The following is a 19,617-nucleotide window of genomic DNA, read 5'->3' on the forward strand; positions in this document are numbered from 1 at the left end:
AGAGAGCTTGGATTGTTTAGCCTGGAGAAGAGAAAGCTCCTGGGGGGGATCTTACCAATGGAAAGAAGTAACAAAGACAGAGCTAGGCTGTTCCAAGTGGTACTCAGTGAAAGACAGGAGGCAGTGGAGAGAGATTGAAATTCAGGAAATTGCTTTTAAATATAAGAAATATTCTTACTGTGGGAGTGGCCAAACACTGGAAGAGGTGCTGCCTTGAGCAGTTGGGTTGGACTAAACAATCTCCAGAGGTCCCTTCCAACCTCAGTAATGCCCCATCCCTGGAAGCGTTCAAGGCCAGGTTGGATGAGGCTCTGAGCAACCTGATCTGGTTGGAGATGTCCCTGCTCCTTGCAGGTCCCTTCCAACCCTAACCATTCCATGACTCTATGATTCTATAAGTTTAAATGTCCTAGAGTAGGAGTCCTCTTTTCTTCTCCCTGCCTATCCTTCCTAAACATTTCAACCCATACATGGCCATACTTTGCCTGTGCCTACTTTCCCTTCTAATATCCATAATTTCATTCATGTTATAGTTGTGAGACTGTGCAGTGAACTTGCAGATCTTTCTGTCTATTGTCCAGATGTTGCCATGTGAATATGTAGGCACTGGAGGAGAATCCTTTCCCTGTTGATCAAGCTTGTAAAAGTTCCTTTTGTGGGCTTCCTTTTAGATGCCTCCTCTGTCTGCCACACTTCCTCTCTTAAACTCTGGGGTTAAGACTCTGTTATCAGGTGAACCTAAATTAAAGTTCTCTTGATCAAGTCAGAAAACGTCCTTGCTGAGATGTTCTTCCCTCTCTTTGTCATCTGGGTCATAACTCTTTCCAGTATTCCTCCATCCTCAAACTAGGCTTTTTGGCTGAGGAAGCTAAATCTTTGCTGGTGAGGGCAGCTCTGCAGCCACATCACTGCAGGCGACCAGTATGTGTGAGGATTAAACTGTTTCCCTGAACTTTGGAGGCCTAAAGGACCTTGTTCTTCTCTGAGTATTGCAGTCTTATGTATCAAATAAAGACTGCACATCTGTGAATAAAAGGAGAAAGAAGTGTGTTGGCAGTTTGCTTATTTTTAAATGACTAAATTTTCATGACAAGTTCTCAGTGTGGAAACTGTAACAACTTACTGTAAAATAAAAAGGCTTAATTGTGAGCTAAAGTAAGAATGATTCAAGTTCCTACAAAAACTAGTTTTGGATCATGTATTTTGTGAATTTTGTTTCTTTGTTTTAGGATTATGATCCTCCCAGTGAAGGACAAGTGGTGAGAAGACTGGATAAAGGCTATTGCAAGGATCCTGTCCTGACTCTTTTAGCCAAATTAAATCAAGCGCCTGTTGCTGCACAAGAAGGAATGTACCATTTGGAGGTAGCTTACAGTCCTTTTCCTTCTAATACAGTAGTTTTGAAGTGATACTTTCCTATTTAAAAGTAGATAAAATATTTCAGGCTTATCCTTGCTGTTGGCTATAGAACAGTTTGGCTGGAGAGCTGGGCTGAAGCCAATGGGATGAGGTTCAACAAGACCAGATGCCGAGTCCTGCACTTCGGCCACAACAACCCCAGGCAGCGCTATAGGCTTGGGGCGGAGTGGCTGGAGGACTGTGTGGAGGAAACGGACCTGGGGGTACTGATTGATGCTCGGCTGAGCATGAGCCGACAGTGTGCCCGGGTGGCCAAGAAGGCCAACGGCATCCTGGCTTGCATCAAAAACAGTGTTACTAGCAGGAACAGGGAGGTAATTGTCCCCCTGTACTCGGCACTGGTGAGGCCGCACCTCGAGTACTGTGTTCAGTTTTGGGCCCCTCACTGCAAGAAAGACATTGAGGCCCTGGAACGTGTTCAGAGGAGGGCTACGAAGCTGGTGAGGGGTCTGGAGCACAGGCCTTATGAGGAGCGGCTGAGGGAGCTGGGATTGTTCAGTCTGGAGAAGAGGAGGCTCAGGGGAGACCTTATCGCCCTCTATAACTTCCTGAAGGGAGGTTGTAGTGAGCTAGGGGTCGGCCTTTTCTCTCGTGTAGACAGCGATAGAACTAGAGGCAATGGTTTCAAGCTGCGCCAGGGGAGATTCAGGCTGGACATTAGGAAATATTACTTCTCGGAAAGGGTAGTCAGGCACTGGAATGCACTACCCAGGGAGGTGGTGGAGTCACCGACCATGGGGGTGTTCAAGAAACGTTTGGATGTTGTGTTGAGGGATATGATTTAGCTGAGAAGTATTGGTGATGGTTGGACTGGATGATCAAAAGATCATCCAAAAGGTCTTTTCCAATCTTGATAATGATTCTGTGATAATTCTGTGACATACAGTTCAGACACTTCTTTCCCGGCTGGAAGTGATCCCACTTCTGTTGGCTGTGTTCTCACGTTAAAATTTTTACAAACAATGAAGGTTAAGTGTTGTTACAAACAAGTTAGCTGTACATAATGTCACACATATCTAGTTTTCAAGGTGTGTATGTGACTGTTCCAGTGCACCAGATTTGTCTTGTCAAAGTTCACTGCACTTAACAGCCATAGCAGTGTTTTAGGGAGGTATGAAGAATAACTCAGCAGATCTTTACATGCACTTTTGCACAAGCTGTTGACACTGATCTTGGAACAAAACTTCAGAATATTGGTATTCAGTTGGCAGAAAAAACAGAGTAACAGAAAAATATAACTACCTGTTTCACAAAAGACAAAAGTAATTTTTTTGTCACTCATCTAAGTATTTTCTATGTGGAAAATAGTAGTTTGGACTGGGCGTCTATTTTAACTGACATAGCTGGAGGAATGTTTGAAGGAAGTGAACTTTGAATGCTGCAATATGGTTCATGAACACTATTATGGCAGATCTTGCTTTTAATGATTTTATTGATGTATGTGCAGTTTTTTCCTTCTGTCTGTTTCAGTTTAGCCTAAATAATTACTAACTTCACTCATCTCCTTAACCATTCCTTTGTCTGTCTTTATTTTGCTTAATGAGCTCTGGTGGGTGTACTTAGTGAAGAGCTTTCTACAGTGTCAGCTCTGAGTCTGACTGTAATTGTAGTGACATTTTCTCATCAGCACCGCCAGTTACAAACGCAGCTCTAATTTGCCTTTTCCCTTTCCCGTAGTCACGGACTGCTCAGTCTGTTCATACAAGACACTAATAAACTGCCCCCCAAATTCTGGCAAGGTGTGTGCAGGCATATCTTCTCGTTTGTAAGAAAAAGATTATTCTCCCAGATGTTCTAATATTGCCTTAGGATGATACTGTGCACACGTGTGTGTGTATTCAGCCTGTTTTGCTGCATTGAAGCAAACTGGTTTTTCTCTGCAGCTTTGAAAGTCAGAACCCAGAGAACTATCCCTATTATAAATGCCATCCAAACCCACTTAAAAATTGAACTTTTTAGCTGACATGCTGTATAAGAGAGTCAATACCTTTAGTGTTACAAGGTCAGGGAATCAACAACGGCTACATGTGTAACATTAAAGACTTCATGTGCTAAAAATGTAACTTAGATTTTGATCATATTGGTACACTGCTAACAAAATAAGTGATGTTCTTTGACTGTAAGTGGTTCTTTTCTGTCCAGTACCAATAAATGTAGATCTTGCTTTCAAACCCAGTTACATGATACCTCTTCAGTTTCAGTTTTCTTTATTCAATGCTAATAGTATAGACTTAAGTTTATGTGTGCTGTAAGGATCAATGTAATCAGATAACAGTGCCTAGTTTTGGAAGAAATACATTAGATTTTTTTATACCTACTGTTCTAATGTTGCTCTTCTGTGTAGGATTCTGATGATAGCGTTGGGGAGCTCAGTGAAGGTCAAAGACCGAGGCTGACCAGAGCAGCTGAGAGGATCCTAACGGGACACTCAGTTTATATGGACCATCCGACTGCTCCAACTTCTGCTAACAGACCACACCAGGGTTTCCGTTCTCCATCACCAGGGCAGCTTGCCCAAATTGGAGGTACCATTAGCCTGTTATTTCTTCTCTGTGATGTTGATGTGGTTTCTGAGTTTTTTCTGTAACAGTGTCTGAAATCATTTCAGTGAGTATGTTCAAAATCCAATATTAAAAATTTACAGGCAGTTACTGCAACAAAATGATCAGCATTCCTATTCTGAGAACTGAATTTAATTCAAGCCATGCCTTCGCTCTTCTTTGTCTGTAATATTCTACAGTTTGAACAAAAATCATGCCAAGTACCCACTTGCCTATACAAAAATTAACTTGTAAAGTATGTATTTTGTTCTTTTAAGTCAAATTGAGTTCTCAAAACCACTTAGTTTGGCCATTCTTCAAGTCAGTCTCCATAGGACAGGTATTAACACCGGCATTTCAACTTCTCTCTATCCTCATACACAGCGCTCCTCCTTGTTGTTCTTATCACTCCATCAAGGTGAAGACTGCAGTGTCTCACAATCAGCAATATATTTTAGCTTCATATATTCCTATAACAATATGGAAATTCTTTTTTTCTCAGATGAGTAGCTGAGGCAGATACATAGTAGCTTGTGCAAAGTAGTGCAGGGATAAGTTGCTATGGTAAAGCAGTGAAATTAATTTATTTCTTTTCAATTGAAACTAGTGCTGTAAGTAATGGCCCATCCTTCCTTTCCCTTGTTTTTTCAATCTGTTTCTCTATTTTTATCAGAAAATGTGCTTCTATACTTGCTTAACTAAACTGCTGCAAGCATGTAGAAACTCTTTGTTTTGTCGACTGTGGTTTTAAATGTGATTAAGCTAATCTGAAATAATTATTAAACTGTTATAACACAAATGTTGTTGCACTGATTCATCAAAAGTTGTGTAAACTGAAGTGATCGAACAGCTGGTTTTCTGTCCTTTTAATGCTCTTATTTATGAATTTGACAAGAGAAGCATATCTCACTTTATCAACCCTTGACCAGTAGGAAGTGAATAGAAATTCAATGTGTTCAACATGTGGCAAAGATAATCTCGGAGAAATAAGAGTATGTGCTTAATTTGCTTAATATTGAACTAATTCACATTTGAACTGGTTTTATAGAGAGTAAGCTTTTTAAGATAGCTGCTTCCTAATGTTTTGGACCAGCTACACCACTGTCAGCCTTGAAAATACATTCTGGTACGTTATATATCATCAAACTTTTACTTGAAAGTAGTTTGTTGAGTGTTGTTTGGAGATTGGTTATATTAGGCTCCCTGGTATAAGACATTTCTCCAAGTCACTTGTTTAACACTGTGTTGTTAGAGGACAGTCAGCAGTAAGAACGCAGTGATTTAGGAATTATTTAATGATATAGATCAATCTGCCCTAAGTCTCTAACAGTGCTCAGGACCATCTAGAGAGTTAGAAGATGTGTGTTAATGGGAGAACCTGCCAACTAAGGATATTTCCTTCTTACCCAGATTGTATCTGGCTTAACATGTTTGTATCTCCTCCTTATCTATTTTAAAAAATTATTTAATTTAATTTAGAATGCCCTTTTTCTGTCCTGTAAATACCTAACACTTTTCAAAACCAGCTTCTGCATGTGATGATAATCTAGAAGCAGTATGTTTCTCTATACTATTTTAATGCTCATCTCTCTGAATCTTGTAATAATTGTTTCTGTTGTAGTATTTTTTTGAGAAGAGGCAGGTGGACTGACTACCACAGGGGAATGCCCTGTGCTTTTACATAATCTGTAATAATCCCAGACTGAGTTCTGTTGCATTCTGATGATTTTTAATTTAGCTTCCCTCCCTCCCTCCCCACCTCTGAAGACACAGCACAGTATTCATTGACATTGCTAAGGAAACAACGTTGTATAAAAGCTAGGATCTACTTTCAAGACAAGAGTGCTTTCATATCAAAAAAACCCCCACAAAATCTTGTTTCCAAGTCTTCTTGATAGCAAAGTCAACACTAAATAGGAAACAATCTGTTCTTGGCGGGGAGGTGGAAGCTGAGAAGGAATGATCCGAGATTATTTCCACTTTTCTCCCAGATCTTTTGTATCTGTCCACTGGTAGGTGAGATTGCGTGTCCTTCAGTCTATTGCAAGTCAGGACAAAGTGCTATTTCCACAATTACAATGCAAGTCCATCATTTTATTTCAGAATTAATTTTAGGGGTAAAACTAAATAATTATTACACCAATGGATGTAAAAGTTCATATATTTCAACGTGTATATTTCTGTCCATATAACCTTGCCTGGATACCCCGTTTCTCTGTCAGAACGAGTCACTCACAGATATATCTGGAAGAATTCTGGGGATTGTGTGTCTATGCATACCTTCAGTTTTGTGACCGGTTTTTATTTGTATTGTGGAAACATGATGTCTGTCTGTTTGTAGGATGAAGGTGGTGTTGCTTATGTAGGGATATAACAGCATCTTGATGATCAGTCTTCCGTTTATAAACCCTTGTTTTCAGTGCTTTAAGTCATGGTTGTAAAAACCAACATGCAAATAAAATGTGGCACATGTAGCCTTAAAGTGAACAATAATTACAGTTAATTAAGCAATAATTATAGTTAATTAGGCTTAAAATTCATTCTTTGGCTCTGTGTGATAGCAGAAGGCTAAAGTTAGTTCATGAGCTGTCAGTACATTGTTAGTAAAGATGCTTTACACACTTGCAGGCTGCAAAAGCACGATAAATGCTGGATTATCTAGCAAAATATCCCTTTAAAAAGGACTATATACAGGTTTCTTTTCATTCACACAACAGTGAAGCATTTTCATGATGAAACCTTTCCAATCTCTTTCCAATATGTGTGATAAAGCTCATTAAGCATATAATGGTGTGATGAACTGTACAGCTTTGAAGCTATCGTAAATGCTTGCCATGGTAGTAAAACGGATTTATTTTTTTTTCAATTTGCACAGACATGTATTTCTTCTTTCTTTTTTCCCCACAAGAGCAATTTAAAGGATATACAATGAGCCATGTAAGGAGGAAATAATTCTCTTCAATATTACACGTCCCATTGTTGCATCTTGAAAGATTCTGCATACTTCCACATGAGTTGACTGGGAGAAAACTTCTGCAGCTCATCAAGGAATTTTTTTCTCTTTATTTTTCTCTCTCAGCAGAAATTCTTGGAGGTCCAGATACAAGTCGTGGTCCAATGCTTATGGCTGAATTGGAATCGCAACCAGTTTCAGATGCTGTGCTGCAAGCAGCCCAACCAAGCTGCAGAGTGACATCTCTCTCAGACGATCTGTCCCAGGTAAACTCAAAGGATCTTTTCTGTGACTGGTCAGAGAGTGCAAACTGAAACCTAGGAAAATAAATTTTCCTGTTTTTCTATGATGACTGACATCGCAGAAGTGGTGCATTTAAAGTGATGCATTCAGCTCAGAAACTGAAGTCAAAAGTACACGTTTGTAATAAAATCCATTGTGTTTACTGTGGCAGGATCCTTACAATATGCTTTCTGTTAGGCTCAGACCTTCTCTTTTACCTTTTCTGCACATCCTCACAGCTTATATAATCTCCCAGGATATAATACTATTCATGCTTAATTCAGAGAGGACAGTCCAATGTTTTTGGGGCACAGTGCTTCAAATACAGAGGAATAACAGGATGCATATATGGGAGAGGAAGCAACAACAGAGGTTTGGCCTCACCAGTTGTAACCCACTGATTCAGCATTTCAGGAGCTTCAGTTGTCCTCTTAGGGGCAGGATTGGAAGGGCAGTAATGATGATGTACCTCAGAATACTTGAAGGTAGAGGAAGATCCAGTTAATCTCTGCTTGAAATCTATAGAGTTAATCTGTTGCTACTTTATTAGTATGTGCTGTTACCTAGAGATGATGGTTTACTCACTGACTAAAGATAAATTCAAAATAGTGAGTGTCAAAAGTTAAAAATGAGATGGCAGATTGTTCTTTAATATGTTAAGCTTCACAGTGTGTTTGAAAGTAATAATATACTGAAAGTAATAATCATGTTCATGGTTGTATTCTGTCCTTCCCTGATGTTCTATGTTAAAAATAACCCAAAATGTCTTGTATTGACCTGTCTTTGGTTTTATGTTTTGGAGTGTCAATGTGTATTGTGCCGTTGGTGTCTGAAATATGTAATCTGAAGTGATGTGTTGCATCTTCGAAGAGGATTTTAAATATTATACCTCTTTTCACTTTGAGACCACCAGACATATTATTTCTTGGAATGATTATTCCAGGCAAGACTGGATTCTGTTAAACCACTGTGTCTGCAGAGGTGAAGCTCATATCCTTATAGTTTCACTAGCCAAAAGTAAAAGGGACAGAGAGGGTAAACCATGTTCCCTTCTTTTAGCACAATTACCTGTGATAAAGAGCCCAGTGATACCTGCATCTCCTGATCTGGAGAATTAGCTGGTGGGGTTAAGATTGATTTTTGTTTGCCTGGGTGCAGGCAGATGATGATGTACTGTGTGTAAGATTACCCATGTACATAGTCTTACCTATGCAAGAAATGTAAGGTGATCTGACATAGTGTCATTCATAGAAAATATACAGATAAGTATGTATTATCTTATCTTTAATAAACAGATAGTTGTATATTATCTTATCTTTAGAAACTTCTTGCTTCTGAACCCTTAGTGTGAGTTCTTTTGCCTGCTGGCGTATAAAACTCACCCTCCCTCCAAATCAAACAAACAATCCTGACTTTGTGTGTGTGGTTTTGTTTGGTTTGTTTTTTTCCCCGAAACAAAATAATCTCTTCTTGTACATGAATGTTCCTGACATAAGACTCTAAATCACAGTTTCTCACGGGCTAAATTTTAAACTTTTCTATGGCGTGACCATACCTATAAGCGATAACCACAGTAAACATCTGTCCTGTATGGGGCAAAGCCATGCTTCATAGGAACCTCTAATAGATCTGTACATCCTTCCCTGGGAAAAAAAAAAAAAAAAAAACAACAAAAAACCCTGTACCAGATGATTGGAAAACTTGTTTTGACAGCATCTATCTACCATATAAAAAAGATGAACCTTTCTCCTAGTTTCATAGACTTGTTGGAGTGAGTCCAGAGGAGGCCATGAAGATGATCAGAGGGCTGGAGCGCCTCTCCTGTGAGGACAGGCTGAGAGAGTTGGGGCTGTTCAGCCTGGAGGAGAGGAGGCTCCAGGGACACCTTATAGCGGCCTTCCACTGCCTAAAGGGGGCCTACAGGAAAGATGGAAACAGACTGTTCATCAGGGCCTGTTGTGATAGGATGAGGAGTAATGGTTTTAAAATAGAGGGAGGTAGATTCAGACTGGATATAAGGAAGAAATTTTTTACAGTGAGAGTGGTGGAACACTGGCCCAGGTTGCCCAGAGAGGTGGTGGATGCCCCATCCCTGGAAACGTTCAAGGCCAGGCTGGATGAGGCTCTGAGCAACCTGATCTGGTTGGAGATGTCCCTGCTCCTTGCAGGGGGATTGGACTGGGTGGCCTTGAAAGGTCTCTTCCAACCCAAACCATTCTATGATTCTAATTAGAGATGGCATCTGTATTCAGATCTATGGCTGGATCTGCTTTGTTACTTGCCTGTGGGAAACGGATTTTCTGGTAAAATAATATCAGCTAAGAGAGCACGAGATACTCAAGCTTTCAGAGTGATTAATTCTATGCAATGTTTAAGGTGATAATAACTTTAGACTTCTTAAAAGGTTTCCTCCCAAGTTAGTCACTGACTCCCACATCAGTTGTTTCACATCGTGATTTTCATCTCTAGGCAATATTTTGCCTTCATTGAAATGAAGCCATATCAGCTACGTACAAAGCAAGAAGACTGATCTGTTTATGAGCAAAATGACGCTTTTCATGGTGTTTGCAGAGGGGCCAGGGAAAATACACTGTATTTCAGATGGTATCCAACTGGGCCTTGAGTTTGGTAGAGTTTTGTTCTGATTTAACTGGGGACAATCCTCCTGGATGTCAGGACTTGTTATGGCCAAGCTTGGGTGGTTTCTGTAATCTATCTCAACAGGATCCTCGTTTCAGAGAGGTTGTGGGCAGTGGTACAGAGCTGCCATATACGTACCACTTGTTTGCTCCCTGGCATGGATGTGTGGATCAGATTCTGACCAACAGAAAGAGCATTGTCTTTTCATGTAGGGCAGGAGCAAATGCTTTCTTGTAGTCATGAAGAGTGAAGTCTGTGTGGTCACTCACTCCAGAACAAATGACTGAAGCCGTAGAGGAATTTTCTTATCTCCCAAATTCTTTGTTTGCTCCCTCATTTCTGGCAGTAGATTTTTGTGAGATTTATATATGCTTTTAGCCACTGTTAGACAGAATGCCAGACTGAATGTATCTTTGGTTTGACCCCTTCCATCCATTCTTCTGCAAGAATTAACTGTTACTTGTGGCTGCTTTGCCCCTACACTTTTGGCTCTAAGAAGCAAGAGATACTAGGAGGAAGCTGGGCTCTTGCTATTCTAGATAAATCATTTTGATGCATGGGACCTGAACATTGAAAGTCATATTTTTGTGGCTAAACATTTCAAAGATGGTAAATCTAAATAATTTGAAGTCCCAAATGCATTGTTAAAATCTTAGAAAATCAGTTAGTTGCAAATATTTTCATAATATTCTTATGTAAGTGTGAATGTTTTTATACAATCAACATTTTTAAATGAGATTGTCACTTTGATATTCTTATTAGCTTTCATGTTTAGTATTTCAAAAGACATGTTTTTTTAATCTTGCAGGAATGCATAATTGTAGGTTATGAATCTATGTGTTATCTCTACTTCTGTTTGCACCTCAGTTCAGTTTAAACTGGTTTTTGCTTTGTCTTATTAAAAATCCAAAGCAAAACATGAGTGCATTTGAAGCATTTTTATGAGTAGCATTTTTATGTTATGCTACTTAGATTTAATGTTCCGTAACATTGGTGGCCTTTGCCTTCCGGCTTTCAGAAAATCATCTCAACTCTTTCTTACCTTGTTAGCTTTAAACAATGAACAGGGTTGGTCAGCGTCACGGTGTGTAGAGGTGCCTGAGTTCGTGCCAGTCCTAACTGGTGTATCCATGCACGTAGTGCCTTGTGAAGATGCCAGCTAGATCTTAGATGCATGCACGTTCACTTCTGTCAGCTTAAGCTCGTTGCTGTGCTGGTGAGATTGTGTTGGTGCGTGTTAGAGATGATGTGCTATCTACTAGCATAGCCCTTTTTACGCTTTGTTCAGTGGTGTGTGTCAACATGTCCATGCAGCCATTGAGGAGAAGCCAGTGACTGAATGGCTTATCTTTTTGTTCTATCTGATTTTTGCAACACTGGCTTAAATGATCACTAAGTGCATGAGAAGAAATATCATTACTGTTGATATTCCTGTTATTGTAGGAGACAGTTATTAGCTGGAAGAAATGGGAAGCCCTGATTGTGTAGTTGGTTCCATACTTATTAGCCAGACATGAAAATTTTCTTGTTTTCATCTATATTTTTGGCTGTTTGTTTCACTTGTGGCCTCCACAATAGTGGAGGATTTCTCTTACAGAACTGAAGCATACTTTCATTTTCTTCCTTTTAGCTTTTGGTGAGGAAAAATACCACCAGTACTTTGTCATCATGTCTTGAAGAGAATACCTGTTCCATTGCTTCGCAGGCCATGTAGTTTTCCCAGAAGCCGTGCAGCAATTGTGTCCATAGGCTCCAAATCCTGTGTAATATGCAAACCTTTATGATCTTTCTCATGTTCCTCCTTCTTTAAAAATCCTAATTTAAAATCTTATATTCATCTATGGAATCCAGAGAATAACTGATGAAATAAAATTTGTCTGTCTTAGAGAATGCTTCTTTAAGTCCTCTAGGACTCCATGACCCTGTTTTACACTTCCCGTGTTTCCTGTCTACATGTAGTGGAATGTCCTTGGGCCACAATTCCTCTTCCAGTTAACGCGTAAGATGACAAGCATACTTGACAAGTATGATGTCTCCCTTCTTAACACACAGAGAGTTCGTTGCTTCTAAGAAACTGTTTTTTCCTGTAGACACTGTTGCAGACCTAGATCCTGAAGAGCAGCAAATGGTTTTAAAAACATGATGAAGGAAATACATTTTATACTTGGCATGGGTTTTCCAACCTGCGTGCTGAAATTTTTATTTTTCTTTTCCCTTTCAACTTCCTCTTTTTACTCAGGAGATAATAATATGATTATATAGTAGAATATATTAGAATCAGATAATACCTAGGGAGAAGTCCTGGGTATTGAAGAAAGCCAGAGAAATCTTATGTTCTTTTTGCCACGTGCTTTGAGTAGAAATTGAGGGTCTCCTGTGTCTTCAGGTCTAAATGGCGCTTCGCCACACCTCCTGCTCCCAGGATATTTGTCTAGAGGAAATAGCATCGCAATTCAGATCTGAATTCTTTTGAAGTTGAAAAGAAGGAGAACAAGTGCCTATCCTTTAAATAAATTTTTAAAAACCTCTTTGGATGTTTCTTGAAGCTCCACATAATTTTACTGTGCTTTTATATCAAGATTCAGATTTGTAACATTATTTTAATGTTTGATATGTAGGAGGAAAGCCAAGGAGCTGCACAAGTTGAGACCGTGAGACCTCGAGTTATTCACGTGAGAAGGAAATCTGAAGAGGTGCACCAAGAAGGTAAATCAATGTCAATAAGCAAACGTAGTTCTTTCAGTTAAGCACATCACTTTTAAGTATTGTTCTATACTGATGTATAATAAAGTATTTATTTTTTAAAATTTGGTTTTCATTACTACCAAATTCCTCAAATTTCCAAATGTTTATATATAGTGTGTATAAATCTGTGTACATAGTTACGGCGTTGTTGGGGTGCACTGAAAGGATTGGAAATGTATCTGTGTTTAAGTCATCAGAATCCTTGCAGTTATTTATTTAAATTTTTATTTGCCAAGAGCATTACAATGTGCGTATTATGAAGTCAACTGAATCTTAATTGCTTTATAGAATGCTGTTCAGCAACAAAATATTCATAATGTTGTGATAGGTGGCGGTGATTCATACGCATGAGAAAATGCAGGGGTACTAGAGGAGAACTGAAAGATAATACAAAGTTAAGATCATGCAAATATGAAAAAAATAGAGATTTTCAATGTTAAAATGGTCTGGTTTGAGATAGGCTTCAAGCTAGTCTGTAAGAGAGAGTGATTTTCTGAAGGACACTATGTATTATCCATGCATAACCACGCTATTTTTGGAGATTAATTTTAACAGTGTTTGTTAAAAGTCTTAAGGGTGTTGCGTGACAGGGAAAGAATATTGTTTGGTTTTTTGTAGTTCAGGTCAGTGTTGGAGTAACACAAACTGTGCATATTACTGCCATATAGAATTGTTTTAGGAAATAATAAGTTTGTGGAGGTGGTAGAGTGAGATATGTACCAGTTTTAATCTTACATACTAAGAATAGGAATCTAAAAACCTGCATGTCTACAATATATGCAATTACAGTTGCTCCACCCTAGTATAGACAAATTCTTCCTTCAAGCCATTTTAAAAATAATCCTTTGAACGTCTTCCATTTAATTTTTTAAAACATCTAATCGAATTATAATTCTGATGGAATTATTTTGCTTCAACTATTTATAAGCGGTAATAAAAGCCCTAGGCCAATGTTATTGCATGTGGGACTTGAAACCTAGTTTCAAACCATGGGTTACTTATGAAGAAAGTTATGAATAATTTGAAACTTAGCTTTGATGGACAATTAGTGGAAACGCTTACAGAACTGAAGTGGCACACCTTAGTGCATGTGTGTGTTTTGTTGTAGAGGCATTTATCAACGTGTATTTTTAAAGTGGGTAAATAAAGACTTAATATATATTAAAAAATGGAGGTTAACACTTTTTATTTAATATTAATGGAAAATATTACAATGACTTTCTCTAATAGGAAGAACTTTTTTTTTTTCCCCTCTGGTGTTCAGAAAATCCAAATTGCCTAAGGAAAGAGCATTTCCAGTAAGTTGAGTATGACCTCTAAATCGCCAAAAAGGAAATTATGTGGCAGGTCTGCCTTGCAGGATCGACCCGTTCCCAACTTTAAAACCAGTTTTCCTTAATAGCAGTTACAGGAACCATCAGACAGGAGGAGGAAAGGGAAGATGCTCTTCCTAACACTGTACTTCATGCTTTTACACCTCAACTTTGTCTCAAAGTCTTAACAAGACAGCACTTCCAGCCTGTATCATTGAGAGGGCTGGAAACAGAGTAAAATATAAATTTTTTTTTCTAGAATATTTATCTTTTAAAAAAAAAGAATTTACTTATCCTGTAATGCAAGGTATTTGGGCACAGTGCAACTATATCTGTGTGTCAGATGAAAATGTTTGACCACGAGATGGCAGTAGTCAATTTTCTTTAAGAGGAACAAAACCAAAAAGATGATTTATTTACTAGGATAATTTAATTCTCATTCGAAGTATACATATTTAATGAGCCAATAAAAATCTAGACGATTTGCAAATGGAAACAACTGTCTGTCAGTTTTAACCAGAAGGTCTTTTCTCTATAAGCTTCACCACAGCGAACTTGCCAGTCAAAAAGTTGAGGATAAAAATTAATAAGAATCATTTGGAAGAAAAAAGAAAACTTGCAACATGATAAGTATACGTGGATTTAAGTAAATACAACATTTTAAAATTAAGCACATCTGTTACTGTTAGTTCAAAGCACCCTGTTTATAAAAACTTCATGACAAATGATTGCCTTTACTGAGATAGCAAGGGACAGTGAGTACTTGCCTGAAAGCAGAGAAGCATTTTGGAGGCAGGATAATTTAGGTACTTTTTCAGAATTTTAAGAGTTAGTGGTTGTATTGGTATTACAGCTTAGAAAATCTGGAGCCCCGAATGAAGTGTAAACTCACGGTTTTGGGAGAAAAGGGACATTGTTTTGAACTTAGTGTTGGATGTAAGAAAAAAAGTATTTTTTTTCATTTAATTGATAAATACATGACAAGATTTGATTAATTTTTTTTTCTGTGGTTGTAGATATATATATATGATAGAACTTTCTTTTGTTGTTTAAAAAATTTTTGTGGTCTACAGTGAACATGTGTTTTTACTGGAAGAAGTTGATTGATGTCTTCTAATGAAAGTTGAAGTTCAGTAGGACTGTTACAATATCGTGCCTGAAAGGGTAATGTCTCCTGAAAGTTGCAACTGAAAATAAAGCCTGGATGTATTATTAATTGAAATGTGTGCCTTCTCTAGACGTAGTGGAGACAGTGGTTTGAAAACATATATTTGTAGCATATAATATACATGCATATATATTTTTGGCTTTATCATACCCTTTAATCTTTGTACCGTTCTTTCATATATCTTCATAAATATAATATGATAATAATTGTTGTGGTTGGTGAATGCATGTATTTCCAGAATACAAGCATTTTCAGGCTCACATAAACATGATTCAGAATTTTTTAATTAAAATGAAAGAACAGGTGGCAATGCTTGACTGCCGAGCATTTTTAAACTTTAATAAGAGCAGCTCAGAACCAAGAAGTAGAAGTATCTTCACTTAATTATTTTTCAACAGCACAGACTCGCAAAATGTGACCTGGAGAGCACAGCTTCATGATAGTAATTCCTTTTTATCTCCAACTAGTGAATTATATTCAGGCAGCCCTAAGTACATGGGAAAGCAATTTTGGGACACTAAGCAATTGGCTTTGTTGCCACAGAGAGATTGCACAATTGCTTGTGGGAGGAGATGATCTTTGCAATAAATGAATAAGAGGACAAGAAGCCCTTGAAACAATCTGTACAAAACAATAAACTTTCCAGAGTCCCTGTTTGGTATTGAAAATGGGCTACCTCTGTGTTTACATTGACATTGCGCTGTATTGAAAACTGTAATATTGAAAATATGATATAACTAAATACTTCTTTGCCTCTCTTCTTCAGCCAGGAATTGCTCTGAGTTAGGTTTTGGGTTATTTATTCTTAAAACTACTGTGGCATGAGGCAAATCTCTAACAGATGCTTCAAGGAAGGAAGAAGATTAGGATAAGGCTAAAGGTCTTTTTTTTTTTTTTTTTTTTCTTGGAACAGTAACTGTTTTGGTCAAACTCTTAAAAACTATTCCCCTGGAAGTTTACTTTCTCCTTAATATCCTGCTGTTTCTTTTTTTGCACTGAATTTTACTAAAGGCTTTTGCTAAAGACTGTCCATACCACCCTGAAAATAGCAGCTAGTGAAGCAAAACAGAACTGTTCTTTCACACTACAGAGAGTACCACCACAACTTGAGAGGTAGGAATAGTTTGCGTAGCTTACATTGCTCCTTGAAGTTGACTTATTTCTGAGAGGAGATGGAGGAAATTGAAGTAATGAAATAACTTAGCTATAATTCTGGCATTTTTCAAGCTAATGTCCTGTTAGAAGTTTATGTAAGTGTTTCAGTGCTTCTTCAGAACTCTTGTTTCTGGTCTGTTTTTGCTCTGGTTTTCCTATACAGTTACTTCCCCATGATATCAGATGGCATTATCATTGACATAATTCTGTTAATAGATTTTACATTCAGCCAAATCAGGAAATGCAAAGCTGCATTTCTCACAGAAACTCTGTCTTTTCTGTAAGTAGTCATTGACTTTTGGGTCCTCCAAGTGGTTTAGGAAAAAACAGTTCTCAGCGGGTTTTTGTTTGCTTTTTCTGCACATATGACCATAGCAGTTACTGACAATGCATGTATTAGAAAACATGCATCTAAGTAATAATGCATTTTGCATGTTATTCCCACATAAAATCCTTGGGAGCCACACTTAAGAATTTCTAGTTTAACTTGCTGTAAGTCAATTTTCAGCTGTGTTACAGAACATTTGTAACACAAGTTTTGAATTTCTTGGCTTCTGTAAATATTATTTATCTGTTAATAAGTGCCATTTATATCTAAGATTGCTTCTTTTCCCACTGAGTTACTTCAGCTATTTTTCAGACAAAATGTTAAACCAGAATATTGGGTTTTTTTTTCATAGCTTAAGGCAAAGTCTTGTGTAGAATTGTTATTGTAGAAAATGATGTCCTTCTGCTGTGGGTGTGTTCTGCTGCTTCAAGTTTGGGTCCTGAGAAACTGAGCACCAGGAACTGCTATGGGTTTCATGGCACTGTGCGCATCCTGGCACCCATTCCCAAAAGATGCCTTTCTGGTCTCCTAGATTTTAATTTCCCTTGTTTATTTGTGCAAAAGGCGTGAACAACAGGAACTATGACCAAGTTCAGAGCAGATGAAGCACAATCTCCCAGTATGGTTTTTAGACTCTCGGAATGTAATATGATCTTTTTGAGCCATCTTAATTAATTGAAATCCAAGTGATCAGATGGAGAAATGAAAAATAAAAAAAAAAAACCAGTTTATAATTAAAACTAGGCCAAGCCAGCTCATATTGCCTCACAGCCTGAGGATTTCCTCCTGACTGGCATGCTCGGGTAGAAGTCATTCTCCTCTGGAGTCCAATTCTACACCACCTATCACCTGGCCCTTTTCTTACTGAGCTACATGCATTAGGTTTTTGCTCACTTGGCAATTTTCTTCAACGTCTAAGAGGTACAGAGTTAGTCCTCCTCTTACTCACGCCTCCTCAAGTGGCACAGAGGGATACAGTGCTCTCACACTGCTGTGGTACTGTCAAGACATTTCTTCTGACCTTGTGCTGATGCTTTTGCTGTGGGAGGTCTGTGCAAAGGCACAGAACTTCCCCTTTTAGTGCTCCCTTGGTGCCTATACAGATGATGCTTTACACCCATCATGAAATCTGCACAGCTTTGTGCATGTTTGAGTTTCCACATGAGAATCAACTTCTGCTCCATGCTGAATGTGTGCATGATTAATCTTTGGAGGGAAGATACTTTGCACCTTTCATACAGTAAAAAGACTAAAGCAGGAAACCTTCCCGTCTGGGCTTGAGGAATGTTTCTGCTCTGAAGTTTTAAGTTCAGGAGGTGAGGCTGGCATCTATAGCCCTATTGCTTGAGCAGGTGAGAGCAGTTACAATTGCTCCTTTCTCCCTTGTGATCAGATATTTGCACTTTAAGTACACTTATTTTGCTGAGGTTTAGGGTGTATTCCTGTACCAAGTCCCTCCTTTGGTCTGTACACAGCAGCAGGAATTTTCACTGAAATTCCAGCACCAGTTGAGTTTTTTTTCTGAGGAATGGGAAAGAAAAACTTATTCAAACTGACATGGTCACTACTTAAAGGATTTCTTCCTATGGACACTGTCAAATACTTGGATTTTTACTTGGATTTTTTCAGATTTACAGAGGCTGAAGGTAAATGTCCAGAAATCTCATCTGATTCCCTCTTCAAGCTTAAATTTTAAAGGATTGCAGGTGATTTAATCCAGTGACCTGTGGCATTCCTCAAAGTGCTTTTTATATATCATAAAGTTCAGGTGCAGTGACACAATTAAGCTCTTATTTCACTCATATGGGGGTTGCAATGTGCAAATAATAAGCATTTCATACTAGTAAGCTGAAAGTCCATAACACGTATGTATCAAGCATGCAGTGTGCCTTCTGGAGATTTTATGTCCTCGTTGCCTCAAAATATCATATGGTGCCCACTATGCGTGCCTGCTGAGCGTCAGCTGTCCGTGTCACATCACACAGACACTAGAGCCTTCTGAGAATCTTCTGTTCCTCAGTACATCCTAATAATGTAAAAGATTTTACTTCCACATTTATTAGAATTTCTTTAAAAAATTTCAATTCGTAATTGCATTTGCTTTCCAAACACTTGTGACTTGGGGGTTGGACGAGATGACCTTTGAAGATCCCTTCCAACCCTAACCATTCTATGATTCTATGATTCTACCTGCTGGAACCAGGGCAGTCCAGACTGCCAGCCAGTTCTGCCAAGCTGCATGTGGCTCATCCTTGCAATATGTATTTCTCCATATTTTTCCTTTTTTTTTTCCTTTTTTGCATGTGGGTTTTTGTTGTTGTTGTTGTTGGTTTTGGGGTTGTGGGGTTTTTTGTAGTTTGTGTCTTTAGTGGCCAGGCACATTCTAGGCAGAATTCTCATTAAGAGGAGAGCACCTCTTGCTGCTGCATGTCCACTCTTGAGAATTGGAATGTACTAGCTGAGAGCCCTGAATTGCTATTTCCCCTTTGGCAGTCTACCTTTGATCTTTTACCAGTTCCAGTTTCCAGTTGTATAAATCCACCTATTGTCAGCCTGTCTGGGGGCCGAGCTAGAATGCGATGCTTTTTCTTTTCTGTGAGATTCTCATGTGGTGGTGAATCATCTGGAGTCGCTGTGCATTCCAAGCAGGGTATGGTCTTGATAGCAAATATTAAATACAGTCTCAGATCTCCCGGACATGAACACACTCCTCACCAGTCTATCCAAATCGTTGTGCCAAAGCAGTCTTTCTCACAGCCTGTGTAGGATTCATAAACACACTGGGATCCGACTGAAGCAGCTTTGTATTTTGTATTATGATTTGTATGCACTTTTACAAACTTACAGTAATTGCTGTTGCCTTCATTGTAAAGAGCAAAAAATAAACACACACAATAAACCCCCCTAAATGGGCACTGATCCCACTGGCACCGATCTGGAGTAACTCTGAATAAAAGCAGATGGTAGCGAGCTGACTAGGCTGACCTGCTTTCCCCTTTCATGCAAATGTCGCTTATATAAATGGGGGACACACACAAAAAATTAATGGGCTTGGGCAAGCCACCTAAGGACAG

At 38.6% G+C, this 19,617-nt stretch overlaps 1 protein-coding gene and 1 long non-coding RNA gene across 4 annotated transcripts in view; one reads left to right on the forward strand and one right to left on the reverse strand.

The window, feature by feature from the left end:
- LOC147600436 (uncharacterized) overlaps nt 1–19,617 on the reverse strand; it is a 759,986-nt gene that overhangs the window by 224,551 nt on the left and 515,818 nt on the right. The window lies entirely within an intron of this gene.
- Nucleotides 1–19,617, forward strand: part of KIAA0586 (KIAA0586 ortholog) — a 76,095-nt gene that overhangs the window by 39,344 nt on the left and 17,134 nt on the right. For 2 of the 3 annotated variants that reach the window (XM_086747982.1, XM_086747984.1), the window contains 4 exons: nt 1,230–1,364; nt 3,764–3,944; nt 7,039–7,178; nt 12,453–12,540. In XM_086747982.1, coding sequence (XP_086604108.1) covers nt 1,230–1,364; nt 3,764–3,944; nt 7,039–7,178; nt 12,453–12,540 — 544 coding nt within the window. The remainder of the gene's footprint in view (nt 1–1,229; nt 1,365–3,763; nt 3,945–7,038; nt 7,179–12,452; nt 12,541–19,617) is intronic. The other variant, XM_086747983.1, reaches the window with a different exon arrangement.

Source organism: Chlamydotis macqueenii, chromosome 5 (genome assembly GCF_036417535.1).
Source record: "Chlamydotis macqueenii isolate bChlMac1 chromosome 5, bChlMac1.mat, whole genome shotgun sequence".
Lineage (NCBI taxonomy): Eukaryota > Metazoa > Chordata > Aves > Otidiformes > Otididae > Chlamydotis > Chlamydotis macqueenii.